This window comes from Rhodnius prolixus, unplaced genomic scaffold (assembly GCF_049639745.1).
Source record: "Rhodnius prolixus isolate KJV_2025 unplaced genomic scaffold, Rpr scaffold_1, whole genome shotgun sequence".
NCBI classification, from domain to species: Eukaryota; Metazoa; Arthropoda; class Insecta; order Hemiptera; family Reduviidae; genus Rhodnius; species Rhodnius prolixus.
The window spans coordinates 52,440,889-52,463,000 of NW_027411581.1; the positions used below are offsets into that span (position 1 = coordinate 52,440,889).

At 32.7% G+C, this 22,112-nt stretch overlaps 5 protein-coding genes across 7 annotated transcripts in view; 2 read left to right on the forward strand and 3 right to left on the reverse strand.

Moving 5' to 3' along the window:
* Positions 1-544: 544 nt before the first annotated feature.
* Positions 545-1,233, reverse strand: MCTS1 (malignant T-cell-amplified sequence 1 homolog). Its single transcript, XM_074119581.1, has one exon. It carries the CDS (start codon positions 1,231-1,233, stop codon positions 685-687), a length of 549 nt encoding a protein of 182 aa, XP_073975682.1. The 3' UTR covers positions 545-684.
* Positions 1,228-3,614, forward strand: LOC141449815 (nuclear envelope phosphatase-regulatory subunit 1-like). The gene is made up of 4 exons (XM_074119626.1): positions 1,228-1,366; positions 1,546-1,617; positions 1,733-1,867; positions 3,400-3,614. Exons 1-4 carry the CDS (start codon positions 1,303-1,305, stop codon positions 3,543-3,545), a joined length of 417 nt encoding a protein of 138 aa, XP_073975727.1. The 5' UTR covers positions 1,228-1,302; the 3' UTR covers positions 3,546-3,614.
* A 1,219-nt stretch (positions 3,615-4,833) lies between these two features.
* Positions 4,834-8,852, reverse strand: RnrS (ribonucleoside-diphosphate reductase subunit M2). Its single transcript, XM_074119489.1, has 7 exons — positions 8,474-8,852; positions 8,323-8,400; positions 7,975-8,145; positions 7,564-7,799; positions 6,620-6,848; positions 6,312-6,530; positions 4,834-5,161 (listed from the first exon to the last, which is right to left on the reverse strand). Exons 1-7 carry the CDS (start codon positions 8,546-8,548, stop codon positions 5,009-5,011), a joined length of 1,161 nt encoding a protein of 386 aa, XP_073975590.1. The 5' UTR covers positions 8,549-8,852; the 3' UTR covers positions 4,834-5,008.
* Positions 8,853-10,940: 2,088 nt separating this feature from the next.
* Positions 10,941-22,112, forward strand: part of Sgf29 (SAGA-associated factor 29) — a 32,826-nt gene continuing 21,654 nt past the window's right edge. Inside the window, exon 1 of the mRNA XM_074119537.1 lies at positions 10,941-11,144. The gene's annotated coding sequence lies outside the window, so the exon portion shown is untranslated. The remainder of the gene's footprint in view (positions 11,145-22,112) is intronic.
* Positions 11,137-20,113, reverse strand: LOC141449776 (15-hydroxyprostaglandin dehydrogenase [NAD(+)]-like). 3 transcript variants are annotated; one of them, XM_074119555.1, is made up of 7 exons: positions 19,959-20,113; positions 19,754-19,866; positions 17,099-17,222; positions 16,844-16,950; positions 15,270-15,443; positions 14,071-14,222; positions 12,203-12,555 (listed from the first exon to the last, which is right to left on the reverse strand). In XM_074119555.1, the coding sequence occupies exons 2-7, from the start codon at positions 19,847-19,849 to the stop codon at positions 12,429-12,431; spliced, it is 780 nt and encodes a 259-aa protein (XP_073975656.1). In that variant the 5' UTR covers positions 19,850-19,866; positions 19,959-20,113; the 3' UTR covers positions 12,203-12,428. The 3 variants fall into 3 exon arrangements, with proteins under 3 accessions (XP_073975657.1, XP_073975656.1, XP_073975655.1); XM_074119556.1 differs by lacking the exon at positions 12,203-12,555 and adding an exon at positions 11,137-11,800 and having other exon boundaries at positions 19,754-20,087; XM_074119554.1 differs by having other exon boundaries at positions 19,754-20,087.

A 22,112-nucleotide genomic window follows, 5' to 3' on the forward strand; every position in this document is an offset into this window, starting at 1 on the left:
AATATCCTCAGAGTTCAGCAATCGAATAATCCAATTGAGAATTTCACTGAAATGTGAACTAAAACTTGACCATAGTAGTTATCTATTTATCCAAAGAAAGGAGTATAATCTCTGAATTTTGGGAAGAAATTAATCCAATAAAATTACAAACTTGTCTAACCAAATTAATGATCCTGACACGTTCTGTAAGTGTAAGTCTCTACACAAACTGATGATTTAACAGAGATGAAAATTTAAAATCGGCCAGACTAATGTACAGACGGACATCATCAGGATGTTTAGGTGCACTGTGAGATTTCAAATTGATCAAGATATGCAGTAGCTGGGAACTTACCTGCTTCTTCTCTAATGATTTCTCTAAAGGTAATGTCAAAAGAGGTACAAGATCAAGAAAATAATCTCAGTTGAAAATGAAAAAAAAATGCTAACACGAAAATTATTTTTGATCTAATTTCCACTTACAGCTGATACATCAAAATAACATGTTAAAATGCTGCCAAAGATGAATTATTTAAAGGTACTGGGAAGTTAAAAAATTTGACTGTTGACCAACGATTAGCTTATATTTCATGAACTTAATACAGTAACAAAACATAAGTTTAGAATGCTGAGGCACGGAAGGTAATAAAATGTTTGGTCCAATTAAAAAATTTCTTTTTTGGCACTCAACACTTAATATTCAAATCACTTAAATATTTTCATTTGCCAAAGTCCGTCATTGAGGTAGTGGCAATTCTCAATTCCGATTCCTTTGTTAACCTTAGCTATGTCTTCTGTCGAAAGGGCAGTCACTCCAACAGCTAATGCATGTTGCTTACCTTCAGCCATAACAGCAACTACTGTACCTTTTTCTGCTGTTGTCATCTTCGCTCCTGGAGATGTTAGCCCAGGACACATAATGTTAGCACCGCTCAAAACAAATTTAATCGCTCCCTTGTCTACTTGTTCAGGAGGTAGTATAAATGGATATTTGTGCAGGAGCCTTAATGTAGGCATCCACGGGCCTTCTCTATGTCTAAAGAACAGCAAATCTCCGGGGCCATTCACTATGATCTCTATGTGATCGTGACATTTCAACATTCGAAAATTATCTTTCTTGGGTAATATATTATCTATATAATCTTCCAAAAAAGGAAATTGTTCCAATAGTTTGTTTCTTATACCTTTTTGCACAGAAGATTTCAACTGCTGGGTACATGATATACTCTCTTTTTCATCAAATTTCTTGAACATTTTGCAACTAAACTACCTATGTTATAACCTACACTACTACACATGCGCGCATAGCGATCCATTTTTCAGATGATCGTGATGTTTAAACCCAGCAATAATGGCAAAATGTCCCTGGAGCAAACAGCATGTGAAGGTAACACTTTTAATAAAAAGTTTTTACATTTTCAAACTTTTGCAAATTATAATGTTTAAATTTCACATAACTTTTGGACAACTTATCGGATAATAAAGCCGGTATGTTACAGTGAAGGAGGCGTTTACTCTTCTAAGCTGAGGTTATAATTATATTGAACACTTTTGATGTGTTAACAGATTTAAAAGCTTTTGAAAGAAGACTGACTGAAGTAATAGCATGTCAATATCCTGCAACGCTCAGGTGGCGAAGTAAGTGTGACTTCAATAAGTAAATTAAAATTATTTTTGGGCCGTCTAGTGGGCAGTAACAATTTTCTGTTTTAAATTAAAAAGTTGATGTTCTATTAAACATTTGATGTTTCAGTAATTCTGGTGATAATATCAATTTGTACAGCAATAGGAGCTTGGTACTGGTTAACTGATCCTCATACTTCAGATGTGTCTTTTACTCAGAGCCTTGCTAACCACCCCTTCTTTTCTATGTCAAGCCTCACATTGTGTAAGTATTTTTCACCAAATATTTCGTCTTTAATTTTCCTAGTAAATATTCTGAAGTTTTTTGTTCTATGCTCTTTTCGTTTTATCCAATTCGGACTTGATCTTCTGTTCTTGCGTTTGCAGATTGACTTAATTTGTTTAACTTGCTGTGCTTTTCACTAAATAAACTTACATTCATTCTAGGGTTTAACTTTGATCCCAATCTTATTACCCAGCACATTTTACTGTTCTAGCTTGTAAGGCATCAATAAATATTGATGCTGTCATTAAATAGCTATGGAAATGAATTTCATCACCTCAGCAGATGAAATAAAACTTGAATGCGCACAAAAGAAATACATCGAGCTGGAGCTCATCATTCTTTAATAAGCATCCTGGGATCGATCCTCTTAGAAACTTATTTTGTTTTAATAATTGTTTGGTTTAGAAATGCTGACTGCCCAAAATATACTCATAATGTTTTTTTATATATATACATTCCTCAGTTCTAACTCAGAAATTTGTTTAAGCTCATTACACTTTATTTTTCCTTTAAATGGCTGTATCAGTTATAACTTATTTCATTTTGACGTTTTCTGTTCAAACCTACCAGTTTATCTCAGTTTAATTTGGCCATTCTGATGGAGCACATATTTAGCTACGATTACATCCGATTTACTACCTCCATCTAAGTGTTGGGCCGGACATAAATCTCACATTGGGAGCAGTACTGGCTAATGATGTATGTTTAAAATATCTATTTTTCCTGGTATGTAAATTGCAACAGTGGTGCTCATGTTCTCGCGGTGTATAAGAAGACAGTCTCCACGAATAAATACAACTCCAGTTCAGTTGTTAGTGAGCTCAGCTGTCTTAACTCACATATAAAATATTTTGGGATTTATAAAATATCTCAAACTTGCGGTTGCAAGATGGGTTGTTTTTTTAGAAATTTTGTAAACATTTTTCGGACGAAGTAAAAAGGATTCTCAAATAGTCATTTTTCTTATGACTTGTATTTCTGTTTGTTTTTTCCAGAAAGATTTCATTTATATCTTTTTCCTAGACTTTCTTTTCTTCGTAATTCAATTTAAGCTCATTCTCATCTCAATAGGTACTCTTCTATTTCAGTTTTCTTTGTGCGACAGTATTTGAAACAAAGTGACATAAAACTCAAGTACCTTAGTTTGTCTTTGGTTGTTGTTTAACATGAAACGTATTTTTTTTTTTAGTGCTGATAACTGAATTGACTTCGGAACGGGTGTTGATTTAGTGGTTAGGAAACTAAGGTTAATAGATAGTGATTAGGTAGTGCAATTATATGTGGGAGGTCCTCTTTTCAAGTCTTTCGTGTTAAAAAGTAGTTACTTTTATTTGTCAGAAAAAAAAAGATCTTCCACGACACCTAATTGGTAGTTAAACGTTAATCTCCTCCTGGAAAAATTAGCCAACTGAATTGACTTTACCTAAAGGAAATATTTGGCGTAAAAAATTTCCTCACTTTTCTTTTGTTTGCTAAGAATGTTTTAAAAAAATAAATATTTTGTATTTCAGTAATATTGTTCATGTTTGGCATTCACAAACGAGTAATAGCCCCTTCGATAATCACTGCCAGGGCAAGAATAGTGCTAACTGACTTCAATATGTCTTGTGATGATACCGGAAAGTTAATATTGAAACCACGACCTCCAACCCATTAAGATACTTCATTAAAAATATGTACAATTTGTAAATAATAATATTAATTTAATAAATAGTTTTTATCTTCATTTTGTTTTTTCTTTTTCCTTCTTGGCCTTATGGTGATTACAAAACTAACAATCATTAGGCTTGTTAGTAGTGGGTGGTTTATCTGGTAAGTTTTAAAGTTACTGTCAGTATGGTTGCGTGAAAATATCTTCGGGTGTTATTTTCTACTTTTAAAATAATCTTTTTACAGAAATAAACATTTTGACTTAATTCCATTGTAGCAGTTCTAGACTCTCATCAATAACGTGTGCGAACAAAGCAGCCTCGTACTTATAGTTATTACTGCTGGCGTAGGGATTTGCCTGCACTAAATAGATAAGTAAATAGGCGCCTCTTCAGTTGTACTGAGGCACGAGGATGCTACAATAATAGGCCATGTGCATGCATCGTGATGGCGCAGGCTTTTGGCTAACCTTCGTAGGATGTGAGGTCTGAAAGTTAAATAAGCATTTATTTATGATAGGCAGTGCTATTGTTTATTGGGCCTTAAATTTTTTTTTTTTTTTTTAGAAAAGTTGAAGTTGGTTATCCGACTCCTCCCATCAAACCTGGAAGAAAGTTTCGCCGCATGGTTTTGCTTTTTTGTATGAATAAAAGTTTGTTTCCTTTGGTAGATGTTTTGTTTTTAAACAGTATCTTTAATTGATGTAATATAAAAGCTGTTTTCTGGTCTCAATATCTTGAAATATTTTAGATATTTTTATTTAATGTTAGAAACTTATCCCAAACATATATGATGTTGTGATAAGCAAAAAATGTGAAAGTACCCACAAAACCTAAAAAATTCTGATCAAGTTTAGTTAGAATAATGATTTTTGCTATTTTTTCTTGTAACAAAATGAACGCACCATACTCCTTCGGTTACTAAATATAGGAAATTCCATTCCAGCCTTTTTACCCATGGCAATCCCCTCCAGATATCTGCATTATGTACCTCTCTTCTTGATAATACTAGACGTCGCCTTAAGCGCAAGGGTTCTGGAGATCATCTAATTCAATAATTTAAATTTATAACTAGAAATAAAAGCAAGCACATAAAATGAGTGAGTGTTACACATGTGTGTATCTTTATGTTCAATTTTACTTGGTATGTTTTAAACAAAAAATAAATAACAGCCATCAGACCAATTTTCTCATTAACTTTTGAACAATAAAGATCTCAAGTAAAGCGATTTGAATGATTTTCTTAAATTGTAGAATTTATTCTTAACTAGGTAAACATCAGAAATTTCAAGAAACTGAGCTTTAAAACTTGAATCTTTTTATTTAACTAAGTGCAATAAATACTAAAATTCTAGAACTTTCTTTGAAACAAATGCTATTCGAGAAATTACTTTTTACAGAGTTTGGTGAAGGTATAAGATACAGTTTACATAGTATATACAAATAATACAGCACGTAGAAAACAAATATTTTAAAAATCCGCTTGTAAAGTAAAAACACTTTCTTCTTTTGACGCCATTACACCTGCTTTCTGATATTCTCCAACTTTCTTTTCAAAGAAATTTGTTTTTCCTTCCAGTGATATATGTTCCATGAAGTCAAATGGATTTTGGGAATTAAAATGCTATAAACGGAAAGAATAAAAACATCAAAATTTAACTGAAGTAAAAGTAAGGGTAGGTACACTTAAAAAAGTGCGTTAATAATCTAGATCAGGCATTCAAACGGACCGCATGCGGCCCGTCACGATGTTCGGAAATTATAAAACTTAATTGTTACATTTTAATGTTTGCAAATAAACGTAGCCCACATCGCTGCCGAAACAGCCGCAAGCCGTTGTCGGAAGAGCGGCAGCAGCATTCAACAAAATGCACATGTGCAACAGCTAGCATTACGGCTTTCGACTCGATGTGGGCTTACTCACTTCTTATTCTCTGCGGCTGTACTGTCATGTCAAATACAAATCATTACTTTGGGTAAAACAATTTCAAAAAGAAAATGTATCCCATTTTGAATGCTGCCGCTCATTGCTACAAAAATTGCCGAATTTGAAATTTTCAGAATATGCCAATCAAACTAAATTATTAAAAAACGAATTTGAAAAAATATTTTTGGGTTTTAATAAATGTGAAAATCAATTTCAAATATTTACTTCTCCTCTTTCAGTTGATGATGAAACTGTTCATGAAAATTTACAATTAGGACTCATTGAAATTCAGTGCGATTCTGTTTTGAAACAAAAATTCAAGGAAGTGGGTGTACCAAAATTTTATAACTATCAATCAACCAATTTGCCAATATTTCATTGTTAGCTAAGCATGTTTAAGCCATATTCGGAAGCACATATTTGTGTGAACAATTGTTTTCAATATTAAAAAATAATAAAACGGCTGATAGCTCAAAATTAACAGATCAACATGTTCAATCTATTTTGAAAATCACAACTGCCAATGAAATTCAACCAAATTTCGAAGATTTGGATAAAGAAAAACGTTGCTAAGTTTCTTTCAAAAAATAATTTTGTAATTTTTTGTAAGACTTTGTATTACTTGACTTGATTTTATTTTCTCAATGTACTTTTATGTTAATTACGATGCAGCCCGCAGCTATATGTGGAAATCTTAAAATGGCCCTTGATGATTAATAACTGTGTCATCAGATTTCCGTGCAGTATTCTCTCAAACACAAACAATCGATAAGAAAAAAAAAAAAAAAAAAATTTGAAATACAGAAACTCTTAAGAGACAGTCACAATTTTAAATATTTATGATTACCTTGGGACAATCAAGTTCCACAAGTAGCCTATCAGCAACAAACTCTATATACTGTTTCATTAGCTCGCAATTCATTCCAATCATTTCTACTGGCAAGGCTTCTGTGAGAAATTCCTTCTCAATAACCACTGCATCTTCAATTATTGAGGTGATTCTCTCTTTGGTCGGTTTTTGAACAAGATGTTTGAACATAAGGCAGGCAAAATCACAATGTAGACCCTACAATTTCATTAGTTTCGAAATTTAAATGCAATTGAACAAAGACAAAACAAAAGAGGATATAAAAAAAAGTATCAATAGCTCTTTACTTCATCTCTAGAAATCAATTCATTGCTGAAAGTAAGCCCTGGCATTAATCCTCTTTTCTTTAACCAAAATATAGCCGCAAAGCTACCAGAGAAAAATACGCCTTCCACAGCAGCAAAAGCAATAATTCTTTCTGCAAAAGTGGCAGTCTTAGAGGAGATCCATTCCAAAGCCCAGTCAGCTTTTTTCTTCACACAATCCAGAGTCTCAATTGCATTAAAGAGATAATCCCTTCAAAACAAGTTTCAAACTTTAAAAATTATTAAATCCAAACATACGTCTTAGTTAAACTGTACAAGGACTTTATTACTCATGCGTACCTTAATAGTTGGTACTTTTGGTCGTAATACTTTAGGAATAAAAAAAATATTAGAAGTGATCAAACTATAAATTAAAATAATAGACGTATGCATTTGTAAATATACAATCATTAAATCTAAGGCACATCAATATTTGAGCTCATTTGGTTTGATCGGTGATCTGATCGACAAAAGGTTTTTACTTTTCTCTTAAAAAGACCCTTTAGAACCAGAAAAAAATAGGAATTTTATTTGAATTACATCTTATTAAAACTGTCCGGTAGGACAATATATGAACTTTTTTTAAAGTATCGAATTTAGTTATTAGTCATCACTTTTTTGTCAGGCTGATAGAATTCAATTGCTTTTGGTTGAAGGATCCGAAAACTTGAAACAACCGACCATTGTTTTTTAATTGTGTCTGATTTCTACTCTTCTTCCATTAGGATTCAAGTTTATGTTGCCAATTTTGCCACACCATTTGTTCTCAGTTAATATCTTCTCTTTTAGGGTGTGTGCGTAACTTTAAATTTGAGTGTCGACGTTCCTATTATTATGGTATGGAGATAAATGGTGACAGAATGAAATAGCTTAAATGATACAAATCAGAAATTTAATTAAACAAACAATGACAGCATACTGCTTACCTTTCTTTGGAATCCCGAATATAAGTATCTATGAGTAAACTGTACATCTCAGAGTGAACATTTTCCATTGCAATTTGGAAACCGTAAAAACATCTTGCTTCAGTTACTTGAACTTCTTGACTAAACCTCTCAACTAAGTTTTCATTAACAATTCCATCAGAGGCAGCAAAGAAAGCCAATACATGAGAAATAAAATGTTTTTCTTCAGGTTTCAACCTAGTCCAATGATCTAAATCCTAAAATAAATTCTCAGCATAAAATTGATTTACAATATCAAATATATCATTTCTACTGATTCGATTAAAGAAAGTTAACAGAGATTTCACAAATAATTACAATTTTTACTTAACTTTCTCTGGGCTTTCAAATATACAAATTGATAGAAAGAATAAAAAAAGGTCGGCAACATACCTTTGAAAGATCAACTTCTTCAACCGTCCAAAAAGACGCTTCTGCTTTTTTGTACATTTGCCATATATCATGGTATTCAATTGGAAATATCACAAATCTTTTGGGGTTTTCACGAAGTAGAGGTTCAAGCTGGGTATCAAACTTGGAGGCTTCCTTTTCTTTGAAATGATCCTACAATCAGGCAAGGAATAAAAATTCATAGGCAACATATGATTCGGAACTAAATATCATATTGATTATTAATCTAGAAATTTTAATTATTGTACCAAAAAAAAATGTTGTGTGAATATGAAAAATAAGTTATATCATTTAAAAAAGTTAGCGAGAAATATTTCTACTGTATCTAACCTTCTTAATTTCAGGTATATTAGTTAAATTCCTATTTTCTTGTAAAGCACCACTTTTTCGAGGTGACTTGTCCTCATTCTGAAAAAACGAAATCAAAAGGAATAAAAAAGATTCTCATGAAGCGTAGGCATTATGAAGTTATTTCAATTACCTTCTTTAAGATGAGGTTAGACATTTCCTGAGTGAGGTTCTCTTTGCTGGAAATAACTTCTTTTCTTAAAGGCATTTTTAATAAGTGACGAACTCACTATTCACTAGACTGTTGGAATGAATATGAAACACCGAGTCTTCTGAAGGAAGTAATATGTTGGAGGCAACATTTTTGAGGGAATTCATTTGTGGCGGGATTTCATTAGCCAATAGAATTACAGTGCTGTATGGTCTAAATAATGATTTTTATTATAGTACGACAAGAAAAACACTTTCTTAATCATTTAAAGTATTTTAAATAATTACGCACATTTTGAGGAAAAAAGATAACTTCAGTAAAAGCAAAAATGTTGAAAATGACGAAACTAGTATCTTCTCATTGGTTGGAATTTGCGCGGTAAATTGTGACGTATTTTACCTCGTATTAGGCATCATGCACATCCCTCCCACACTTCATGCACCTGCTAGGATGTGCACATAATTGCTATCAAAAATTGTTGGCCTCAGCTAGAGTTTTCAACAAGTTTCAATAATTTTTGTTTTTATCCTGATTCGATTCCTATATACATTTCCAGAATTATTGCTGTAATATAGTACATACATCCTATCTTCAACTCGGTTTCGCATTTTTGTTAAAAATAACTTCCTTTCTTTCATTTAGTTAAAGAAAATATTGCTATCGGATCAAATTTTCTACATCCAGTTTGTTCTGGAAATATATATTATGCAGATCCTCGAGCCCAAAATAAAGGTTTTTAGAAAATGAATGTGAACATTTGGTCAAAAATGAAAACTCACAGGATGTTTAGACGATTATATTATGTTTGAGTGCTCTTATGAAACCTAATAACAGATGGTAAGGAAATCCATTTATTGGAATTATCACTTTAAATAATTTTTGTTTTTTATACTTTATATATACAAAAGCAGTTTCAAAACTATTTTTTCTAAACTTCTTATAATCATTGCAAAAATGAGGTTTTATTTGAAATATTTTTAAAGAAAATTAGATCAAGAACTCTTCTTAGAGAGTAATTAGCCTTTCCCTTGAAGTACATTATTATAATTTATGGACTAATCACTCATTTAATATTTATGGCCTTTAATTTTAAAATTCCAAATTATAAGAAAATACATCTTACAGAAGACAAAGTTTTGCAATAATTTTCAAGGGGAATTCGATTAAGAGCACTTTTAAGAGGGAGAGAAACCCCTCTAAAGTGCCATTACTAATAATTTTACTGTCTTGCTACTCATTTAAGTAATTCTAACAGGAATCAAACGTGAGAATAAATTTCCAGCTTTAAAGAAAAGTGTATTGTAAACTTAGTACAAACGCACATACTTATTTATCTTTTTTTTTTTAACAGAAATAACACTTTATTGAATCGTTTTTTTATATTCTCTCAAAAAAGTTACGTTTCATTCATAGCGTAGCTGGTAGAAGTCACAAAAAAGATTGGCTTTGTATGGAAGAACAAAACATGAGTGAAAACAGGTGCGCCACTTTTATACGACTTTGTCTTACCGTTATTGAGATAATTAAAGTTTCTTAAAAACCTGGAATTTGTACGAAAAAAATTGCCTTAAAACTCAAAATTTGTACCGTAAATTGGCATTTCCGCTCAACTGAATTTCTCGAATAAGCAATTTAACTTCCATACTGAATCCCATATAATATTATACACGTTACATGGTTGCATATTACTCTTAAATGCGCTTTAAAGCAACACTAATCCCCAACTATCCCTCAGTGCTGTTACCATGAAATGCAAACAATGGCTATGTTGTGCTTTCAATGTGACTTTTTTTGGGGGGGGTTTCTTTTTTCACCTAACTTTTTGAACTACCTTTTTTTACCTAGATTCCAATAAAGACGCAGGCCGAACACTTTGGAACCTTCCCCACCAACAGGGTTGAGCAGGGTTCTTAATGTAGGCGTGAAGTTAAGTGTAGCTCTAAAAGGCGGTTCCATAGTATAGTTCAGTTCTCTAGTACAGCCTAATAGTATAGCATGAAATATCTAGCCATAATTACGAGTTGGACGAATATCAGCCCACTGCAAGCGCAACTATCTGCTTTTTCTTTTTGTATTTTTCAAGGTAGCGCCTGAGTTTTATTTACTAAGCGATAACATATGTTATGCCAATAACTTGGGTATAAAACTTTTTTCAGAGAATATTGCTTTTGAAGGTTGTAGGGTAAAATGTGACATCTGAAGATGTAATACTGAAGTCAACTAAGCAACTTTTTATGCGACGATTTAAGATAATTTCATTACATAAATTACTGTTCACCAGTCTTTTTTTTTTTTTTTTTTTTTTTTTTCTTTAAAATAAGTTATTTAATGTAAGTTCAACAGTTAATTGCTCAGTTCTCTCTACGTAGTATATTCGCTTATGGCAGGTCGTGGCTGTGCGAAGTACGAAGTATTGCGCCATACTTCTTAAGTGATATTCACCCAGTTTGTTGAAAGGAGTAAGGCAAAGAGGTGTGTTGAGGGTTAGTGTTTTTGGATCGATATAAAGTGAACCACTTGTGCGCTCGCGCATCGGGTTTCTAACTGGTGGGGTTTATTTTCGAGAGATTTGAACAACGTTGGGGTGCCTGTCTCCCGGCACCCGCCGTGGGGAATTGCAGCCTGTTTTGTTATCCGCTTCTATATTTTTACGGTAAGCTTACATTATATGCTAAAAAACGAAATTTATGAATTTAAATAAAATTATTTTACATATTTATTAAGATTTTAAACATAAATGTTTAACACATCTTTAAATTGGATGAATTTTTTTTTTAAATCGTCTACTGATTGCGTAATGTTTTAAGAAAAGCATAATCATTCGTAGCAGCTAAATTTATTAAAATATATTCTGAATCAGTTGAACTTTCCAAATATATTAGGTATTTCTTTAGTTTTCAAATTAAATAATTTCAACTCAAATTTATTTACATCAACTTACGATATACGTAAGTCTCCAATGTTTATTCATCACGTAATTTTTTTAATAATGTAATAATCATTTTGGTACCGAGATTTCACAGGAGAATCTGTTTTAAAGTCTCCTGAATGTTTTTTTTAATTATTATTTTTTTTTAGAAATGTATATATGAGCAATAAAACGTACTATTTAATGTATTATTTTTGCTACTAAAAATTGTTACTTAAACATGGCTATATATTTAAAAGAAAACAATATCAAATTCATTAAACTCCCTTAACCTTTCCTATGAAATTCTTTTTCCCTTGCAGTACTTACATATCGTACATCAAAATGTTATTTTTCTCACTGACGTTCAATGCCATTGCTGTTAGTTCTTACGATACAACCTGCAACACAAAACGGAAAACCTGCAACAAATCAGCCAACTGGAGTGTTAACCTTTTTTTTTTTTATACGCGCATCGTGTCCTTGTAATACAGTAACTATTATTCTAAACATTTTCCCAGAAATATGCTTCTTTCGGCAGTTCTGGAGTAGAGGAGAGGACAGGATCCCGATAAAGTGTTACAAATGTCATGTGCTACCAAATTACCTGATAATGTAGGGAATAAAGAAGTAGAATCTTGTCATGTCTGACTGATTCTCTATAATTCCGAAACCGGACCTAAAGTTACAGAACAATTACGCTGAGTATAAAATTACGCTCTTTTTACTAATAACCTACTAAATTACCACTTTACCATGGGAATTTTTTTCTTTTGTGATATTTTGTCAAAAAAACTTCTATATTTTTGTCTAAGCTTTTTATTTACTTAAGATAAACTCGTAGTTTATTTTAGACACTTTAATAATCAGATATTTCATAAACATTTTAGATTATTCAGATAGTACAGTAAATAATGATAAGTAAATGATAATGATGTATAAGCATTTTAGATTATTCAGATAAAATAGCTATTTTTGTCAATTAGTGGAGATCTAATAACTTTATAAATAATAGCTTAGATCATACAATCAGTTATTATATTTTTCCACAATAAAATCTAGTCTTCTCGCTGGTTGGTCAAATTCGATCACCCAGAGTGAGCCAGATTCCGCTTTTTTAAGCACTTCTATCAGTCCTTCACCCATGTTATTTACGCTGCAAAGTAAAATTTTATATATAATTAGCAATTCTTTTTTTTTGAGTGTCTTGATTTCCAAGAACTTTGGCATTATTCAGTCATTATTAGTAATTAAATGCTTTTTTTTTTTTTTTGAGATGGTCCCTGACAATATTAAAATAATTAATTAGTGCATTACTGGAAACTTCTCCAAAGTAGTTTCATTAAGTCTTCATCACTTAAGAAAAGCGAAATATTTAAGAATAAATAAACATAATTCGACATGGGAATTACCGTAAGATTCAAATTATAATAATTTGTGTGTATTAAGAACTTTATCTCTTACAAAAATAATAAATTAAGCCAATTGTCCATCTACTGGTAATAAAACAGTCAATATTTTTCACCCCTTGATTCTTGATTTTAGAGGAAGGGGAAGATTGCATTGAAGAATCTCCAAAAACTATTAAACCATTGCCGATCTTTATAAAAAAAAAAGTCACAAATTATGCTGAATTTTGCAAGATTGACTCAGTTATAAGGTCCAGATTAATTTGTTTGCAAGCGCTGCACATATAGCCTAATGCTATCTACAAAGATATTTGAAGAATTCTAATTAACGATTTGTTTTCAAACCGCAACTAAGGAACAAAACTTACACCAAAATAAAAATAGAGGAAACACACAACACCCAAAAATCAACAAACCAACTTCACTCTGAGACATGCTTCTGTCTTCCGTCAGCTTTACCTCAGTAACACTCCCTCCTGTGGTACCTTGTAATGTACATTGTCAAGTGACTAACATAGAACCCGTGACTAAAACGACAGGATAATCAATGGAAGAAACTAATAGGTAAAGGGTCGAAATTGCCTCTGAAACCAAAACAATTTACAACAGCATACTCCAAGCGATATTGACTTGAAATGTGAGGTTCAACCAATACGCTCGGTAAATCCAAATCTTCCAATCAAACATTTTTCTTGAGATACCAGATGCTCCTTACAAAGTCACTATCTGTACTTTCCACAAAGACTTCTTCATTTCCAATCTAACAGAATCTGAAAGTTATAAATACGACAAATTCTAAAACTCTTTCTTTCTGCTATCCTCTCATACTACTACATATCAGCTGGGTCTCGCGACCTTCTCCAAAGACTAATCACACATTCTAGAATCCGGTGAGAGGGAATAGAATTGTTTCTCTCCTCAAGCTAACACTTCAGCAGATTTACTAATTGTTTTATATTGAACAGATAATAAATTTCAAATCAAATAAGAATAAAATATTTTAAATAGATATCAATGCAAATAATTAGGAAAAGGATTAGTTCAGTAGTTAGCCTACTGGATCCCCACACGGAATCCTGTAGCTGTCCCTTATATGTACTTTTCCTAGGCGCTTCTTGCAGCTCACTACTGGAGGTGGACAAGGTTTTTAGTAACGAGAAAGCACTGCCCGAAGGCCGGTAGTGATATGAAAAAAACTCCAATGCAATGAAAATGTTGATACGCTTTAATTTAAAATAATAACACAATAATAATAATAATACCTTTGAATATATTCTTTTTCCACATTTGTGTAGAAACTTTCCTTAAATTCGAGCGGCATATTATCAACACAGGATTTCAAAATGGTTGTATCCGTCAATCCTGGGTTAATTGATATCACTCGGACACCAGTACGATCGTAATGAAATTTTGTCTAGAATTGAGAAAAAAAATATACATATTGCAGGGGTACCGGACCCATAGTCCATCCAAAACCTTTTTTAAAATTAAAAAAAAAATCTTTTTTCTTCAAATTTTTTGGGTATTTTTAGTCTGCAGCATTAATGAAGTAGACTGCAGTAAAAGCTACTTTCATCAGTGAATTATCTTAACTACCTTTAAGGCTCAGAAGCTTAGTTTTTTTTCTATTTTTCCGCAAATAACCCGAAGAGGATTAACCACTTGTTTAGGAGATCTTGACGTCTCTACTAGAAACCCAGGACCAGCCTGCTTAGATTAGTCGGAATTAAACATTTTAGAATCAATGCAGCAAGGAACAAGTAATCCGTAGGCAACAGCACTCCAATCTTAAAACAGAGTGGCACAAGACCGTGGCTCTGTTGTTCTTTGCTACCCACCTATCCATAGATTATTTTAACTTCAATTTATTGGTGAATTAATTTTTTACATGGAAGTGAGATGACTAAGTCTCGAACAAACTTTAGAGTGGGTCTGAAATTCAACTGTTGAAATTGATATTTTTATGATGAAAAAACATAAACGACTTAGGCACGCCCTAACCATTTCTGTTCAACATACATTTGTGAAGAAACTTTTTCTTTAATGGATATTAATATTATATTATGCCGTGTTGAATAGGATCCAGGTCCAAAATGGCCCCTAACGAATTCATGCTAAAGAATGTTATCAACTTATCAAAAAATAGGAACATCTTGTCCGAAGAAAGTTTAATAACAATTTTGTGGTTGCTAATATAAAAATACGGACAAAATATCAAACCATTCAAATCCAGTCACGCATCAAATAAATTATTTAATAAAAAGTAAAAGATAGTAAATAAATAACAAGTGACAGATATCTTTTTTTAATTTTATTTTTTTAATGGATTAACGTTTGTGCATCTCTCCTTGAAATAGTAGGTATGTAGGAAATAGTAATAGAGTTTGAAGCTAGATGTCTCTGTCTATTTATTTCAAATATTTTCTCATTTACAAATGAAATAAATAGCTGATATACTTACACCTATACTCCTGGAGAACTGATTTACAGCTGATTTTGTAGCTGAATATACTGGTGCACATTCGAATGGTGTGAAAGTGGTCAATGATGCAATATTCACTACGGTCCCTCCATGTTTACCGTGATCCTTTCCCATGTATTTCATACCCAAATATGTTCCATTCACCACGCTGTTCTACAAAAAAAGAAGTAAAAAATGTATTGGTAATGAAATCAAAATAGGGCAAAAAAACTCAATATATCTAATGCATCGCTCTAACTTCTGAGTGGGAGTCGAGATAACAAAAAAATAAAATAAAAATAAAGGAATTAACATTTTGCCGAGAATTATAATTACTAAAGGCATGTCTAAAGATTCAGGGATGTCTTCCGAATTATTCCAAGGCTGCAGTTTATCGCACGTACTTAACAAATATTTTATTTACGAAGTTATCGCTCTCCTGCTTCACTCTAGTAAGATATAAGATATTGCGATTTAGTTAAATTTTAGATACTATAGTACATTTTCATTGAGAATTTATATTTTGGGATTCCATGGGACCAAAAAAATGATTTTTATTAAACGGTCTCAATGCATGTGAACATAAGCTCAGAAACGAAATTCAGAAAGTCAAAACATTATATTTTATTTGCGTATTTATGCCTACAGGTGGATCCCGCCAGTTATCTTGGTAGGAATAGCCCGACTTGGGTACAACTTTGCTCGGTTTTAAATATAGATATTCTTTGAACTTTAAGACTCTCTTTGCTCGTATGTAGAATTTCTTGAATTTACAAAAAAAAAATTTAAGAGCACTTCTGGGGAAGGGTTAGTTACACTTCTTTTTAAAGTACCGTTTCAGAGTAATAAAGGATTCTCACCTCTATCTCGTCTATTATAATACTGCTACAATTCCTAGTTTGGAGAATATGACATCTTCGGAAGCAATTTCTAGTACGTATTTTTTTTCGCGACCTTCTCTAAAACCATTCCAGCTGATCCAAACATTGATACAAGAACTTACCAGTTTAGTTTGAAACTTTGTTCCCTTAAAAATGACTTCAGGTGAATTTCAGGAGGAGAATAAAGGTCAGTCTGGGGAGCTTTATCACAGGATAGAGTGGTGCTTTAAATATGTAGGCAACTTTTCGTAAAACATAATTGCAACATTAAACGAACATAACTTTTTTTAAAAGACGATACAATATAAATCTGATTTTTAGAACCAAGAGGATGGGAATTGGGTAAAACTAGACAAGGAAAAAGCTGATTTGTTGCCTGGCTCTTGTCCAAAGTACACATTACGATGTACTAGATTTTTTTTTTTTTTTTTTTTTTCACCACTAGATTTTTATTGTAATAGTCACTCTTCACTATAGAAAGGAGATGACGAGACCACAGTCTTTTAAGAGGTCTTGTTCGGTTGTCAGGAAGAGTTCTAAGAGAAAGATTTTGAGTTAGAGGAAAAAAGTACGTTACACAAAAAAACCGGATTCTTCTGGACCTCCGGAAAAAGAGAACTCCGGATGCCATTTTATTCACATCTGGCCATTCTCCTGGAATATTTCTAAGACTGACTCTATGTTAAAACTTACAAAATTAATATTTATCATTAATGCAGAATCCTTTTCTGCCGCGATTCCGGCATTGTTGATCAGAATATCCAACTGTCCAAAAACCTTGATTGTTTCTTTGATTGCATCTTAAAAAAAAAAAAAGGAAAAGAAACATAAATTTATCTTATCTTGCCTATACAGTAATTTTCATAGCACACCTAAGATTTTTTACTACTTCTATTTATTTATAAATGTGTAATTATTGGTTTAATCTTAATGAAACATAATACTAACCTTCAAATTCAGTTTCGCTGGTAACATCACATTTCACAAATTTTACATTCTTCTCTCCATGTTTGGTAGCCAATTCTTCTCTGGTCGCTTCGCCAACTGTTTTGTTTACATCACTTATCATGACCTGTAACAAATACTTGACTTAACTCAGAAACTGATGTAGCGTAATTAGGCCGCTTTTGTATCTATCAGAAGGAGCGGAGTTGGGTAATTCATAATGGAATTCTTCTAGCTTATAAATTCATGGTTTTATTGTAAATCAATAAAAGAATTTTTTAGAATCAGCAAATGGTGCTCGCAATTATACTGTCCCAGGACTGTAGGCCATTGCAAAATGCTGAAACTGCGTAAAAAGTGAAGCGCGGAGGGATCATCTGGATTCATGTCTGTGAGAATTTAAGAGTCAACAATGAAATGATGAGAGACCTATGCGAACAAATAATGCTTGAAACTTCTAAATTGTAGTGTACTATATAATTGTAATATATAATAAACTATGCAGTGTAGCTCATTGGTTATTTGTACACTTGTCCTAATATATAGAGAATTTAAAAAAAAAAAATCAGTCCGCTTTCAGAATAAGGTCCAGTTAAAATTGGTACTGGGGCACTATGATTTAAAGATATCGAAAAGCCCGAAGGCTGACTAAAGAGAGAATTTCGCTGGCACCTTCTGGCTCAGATCTTGCAATACCTCGCTCAAAGCTGCCTCTCACGGATGCTTGGCTCCACTGGAGAAGTTCGGTGAGATTAGGAACACCATATCTTCCTGAAATGCCTGAGGAAGACTTGCACATCTTAACTGCTTGGTAGAAAGAAAGTTAAGCAAGAATGTTTGTTGAATTTCCTAGACTCAAGCATTGAGTTCTAAGAAAATACCTACATGGGTTAGGTGTAACCTCGCTACCTTAAGTACGAATTCTGAACAGAAGGATGATAACTCGACCTCCTCTTTAGGGAGTGTGCTTTATATTAGCTAACGAGTCTTAAATATTAGCGCCTGATATCCGAAGCCGAACTGGAATGAGAGATCGATGCTTCGCTCGATTCTTTCCGATGACAAAAGATGATGCGTGTAGCTTTCTAAGTGGCACTCAACAAGCTTTATAGTGAGTGGCTTAAGAGTGAATTTACTTTCTAATGGGGTTCAATTGCAAAATAAGATCATTTTCTCAAAAAAGCCTACAATGATTTGTACATTGTTGCATTTAAAAAAGTGCTAACAACAAGGGAAACTCGCGACATGGACATGGCTCGAACGCCTTTTTCTTTGCACCTACCCTTTCCAGTCCGCTCTCCAAACTACCGCGACTATTGCTCTGCTATCTTCTAGAATTGTTCTAAACGGGGCGGTTCAGAAGTGTGCAGAGCGAAGCAGAGAGTTTTGTGAGGACTCACTTATAATTTGCGAGTCTTGCATTTAACCACTTGGCTATCGTGGCGCCCATAGTCTCGTTAGAAGCATAACATGAATTCCTCAACTTAGTTATTTATTCAGAATAGCTCAGTAAATGCAGTAATATTTCTGGAAACATTCTTGTCATACATGATAGTCTACTAGTTGATAAAAGTCCATAATTGTAGTCTTTTTTTTCTACAGATATAAGAGCAGTATATCACAATCTATCTCCGTGACGGTTTGTGGGTAGATAATGAGAGCCATGTTTTAAGCACTTTTCAACCAAAGAGATAACATAATTATAATTAGCTGAATTACTTAATGACGTTGCAACTTATTGCGAAACATTAATAATTATTAAATTAATTTATTTATGGTATTAATTTTACATTTTTTAAAAATGGGGCTTCAATTAACAGACTTTATATTTTTTTATGTGCTTATAAATTTCATGCAGAAAACTTCATGTTTTACTTGGAAATAATAATTCACAGTTTCTGTTGGAAAAATAGAAACTTTATTGCTTTAACGTCCTTCTTCAGGATCAATGTACAATATAAAATATTTACGAATATTGATATTTTTTAGAATAAATAACGTTCTAACTAAAGGGGGATTTCTGAAACTAAACCGTGCAAAAAACTGGTTGGGAGAGATTAGAAAAGGCTTGAGGAAGAATATTAATGTTCAGATAGTTGAACAAATTTAGATAAGATATTTATTTGGCTTTTAAAATACAAAATTTTACAGCCTGCGAGTCTGGTCCACAAATTACATACATATAAAGAGATGGTTGAACAAAGAGCCGAAGGACTGTAATTAAAAGCAGATTTGAATGAGCCTCATTGAATTGGGTAAGCTGCGTTGTACTGGTCATATTGCTAGGGCCTTAGCCTAGCTCCTAGAAGCGGGCTAGAGATGAACGTGTTTATGCAACACGCAGGAAAGGAATTTCGTTGATGGATGGTGTCAATCAGGTTTCACAATCCTGCTTAATTGATGGATACTAGCGTAAGATAGAAACGGGTGGCGAAGTTCGTTGGCGAAGGCCAATACCCATGCAAAGGGTCGATGTGCCACTTAATGATAATTTATATTTCCATATGTTATAAATTTTTCAAAAAGCCTCTTAGTGTTTTAACACATAATATTTTCAATTTTAGTCCACTAATTATTGAATTAGTATAAATTATCTTTATTTAGATAGAATAATTATCTTTATTAAGAGAAAATAAAATATTAATATTATTGAATTACCTTCACTTCATGTTTAAGCAAGTGGTCAACGTAACTTTTGCCAATCCCTTGTGCGGCTCCGGTAACTAAAGCAACCTTTCCGTTTAACTCCTCCATGTTTTTTTAGTACAGCTCTGGATCAGTGAAATTAAATAAATTAATTAATTGGGCTGGGATGTTGTCAGAGCGCCAATATAAATTTGGATCGTTTAGTTTGTTCGTTTACTTTTGATGTCGAGAAACTCTATTTTTTGAAGACCAGGTCAAAGAATAACACTAAACTTATTTGTATACTGGTTTTTGGAACATTACTTAACTCGGCGACGGTGTGCTAACAACTAACTTATATTATTACAATACAAAAACTTTAACAGAGCACTGATAACAAAGTTACTAACAACTTACATAGATGGCAGTTTAAGATTATTAGAAATAATTTGATACTACAAACCATTCCGTCCATCTTGTAATACTATTTTTTTTAAAAATTACATGGCTTAAACTTAAGTTAACTTTACTGAAAAAACGAAATTTAAATCTGATTTTTATGTTTTTTGTTTTAAATTCCTCTTCTTTATTGGTGGAAAGCAGGCGAGATTTTTGTAATTACCGGTGCGGGATGTCAATTTGAGTTTTTTAAGTATCTGAAGAACCATGCCCAATTTAAGGATGATCTTTATGATGACACAATCTGATTGTTCGGCTGCTGCTGTTTCTAATACATTCTTTTAAGAAACTCAGAGATGTACGAAGTTGAGACCAAACACTATATCTGTTTCATCTGTTCCACTTAGTAAGCCTATTCTCTGGAATCTGCCAAATGTTTGGGTTAGGGAACGTGTTGAATAATTATATGATCAAGAAATGTACAGGAAATGTATAAATGATCTAATTTTTACTTATAAATTGTAAACATTAGCTTAATGTACTTGCGCTCATTCTTTTTTTCTGAGGTCTTTAACTAATTTTATGTTGGCTTTTCACAATCCTCTCATCAGAGGAGAGTACGGCTGTATGAATGTCCACATAAACATGATGATGCTGCTGCGAAAATTCTGATACCATTCTTTCTGTTTTGCTTTCCAATAAATTGTGGAAGACTTGGAGTTGATTTGCTTCAATAGACAGAGTATTGGAGTAACTTTACTTTACTACGGCAAGGTATGAAGGCTTTTCAAGCCTTATAATGTATCACCTCTGGCGGGAAATTCAAGATTCTGATGAGAGTTCTTCCAATTTTTTAATAACACACCCTTAAAGATAATACAAAGAATAATGCAATGTGACATTTTATTTGGTGTTTCTCAAACCTGTTTTCGACGAATTCTGATGGGTCCTTATAGTCAATTCCGCAGTGTATTCTGCAATCTAAAAGGCCTAGTAGACCTCTACCCTAGGGCTAGTAGCTGACCAATTGTTTCGAGTGATTTCTCTTGGCGTCTTCAAACAGATAATGCAATTTTGTACTATGTTTCTTCCAAGTCAAGTAACGTCTATTGAATTGCCTGAATATTAACCATATTGTTGCAGATAAACACTGAGAACAGAAATGTAGCAACGTTATGTACCTTTCTGAGAAAATCAAATATATTATGTAATGCATTAACGGCATTATTTTGGTCATATTTAACGAATAAATTCTTTAATCTACACTTATCCTTACCAATCCATCATTCCCAAAGAAAGGATTAATTTATACAAAGGACTTGATTTATGAACTGAGCTCTCTTTATTTTATTTATTTATTTCCTTCAATTCGTTTGCTTAAACATCGTGTTTTAGTACTGTGAAAAGAGAATTGTTCAAGTCAAATGTTATGAGGGGGTCAGACTGACATTTCACTCCATCATTCCTATGCTGGAATTAGTAGTGTATCGACAACAGTATGCAATGAGGCGCACAAGAATTAGGGAACGTTTGTTAAACTGATATCTCAAATAATCAAGGTGACTCGCTTTTTTGATCTCAATATAGAATGTCAGGGTCTTTCAACCTTAATTTCATTTGAAGTCCTTGAAGCAAGTAAACAGTCCACTATTGAGATTTCCAAAATAAAATTGAAAAGTAATCATTAGGTTGCTTAATATGCTTATCCAGCAGTTTCATCCATCTCATTCTCTGCAGCCATCTAATTTTTTATTTTATTTTTTCCTCATAACCCAAACCCATCTCCAGCTTACATCTCCATTCCGCCTCCAGCATTAAGCCGAGGTATTTAAAACTAAGTACATTCTTACAAGCTTTTCCGTGTATTTATAGATCCCTACCATCAGCACTGCGACCAGCCTTCAGTGTGAATAAAACTTATTTTGCTTATATTACTACCCCATTTTATCAATTTATTTCCTCAAATTTAATTTTTCAAAATCTCATTCAGCGT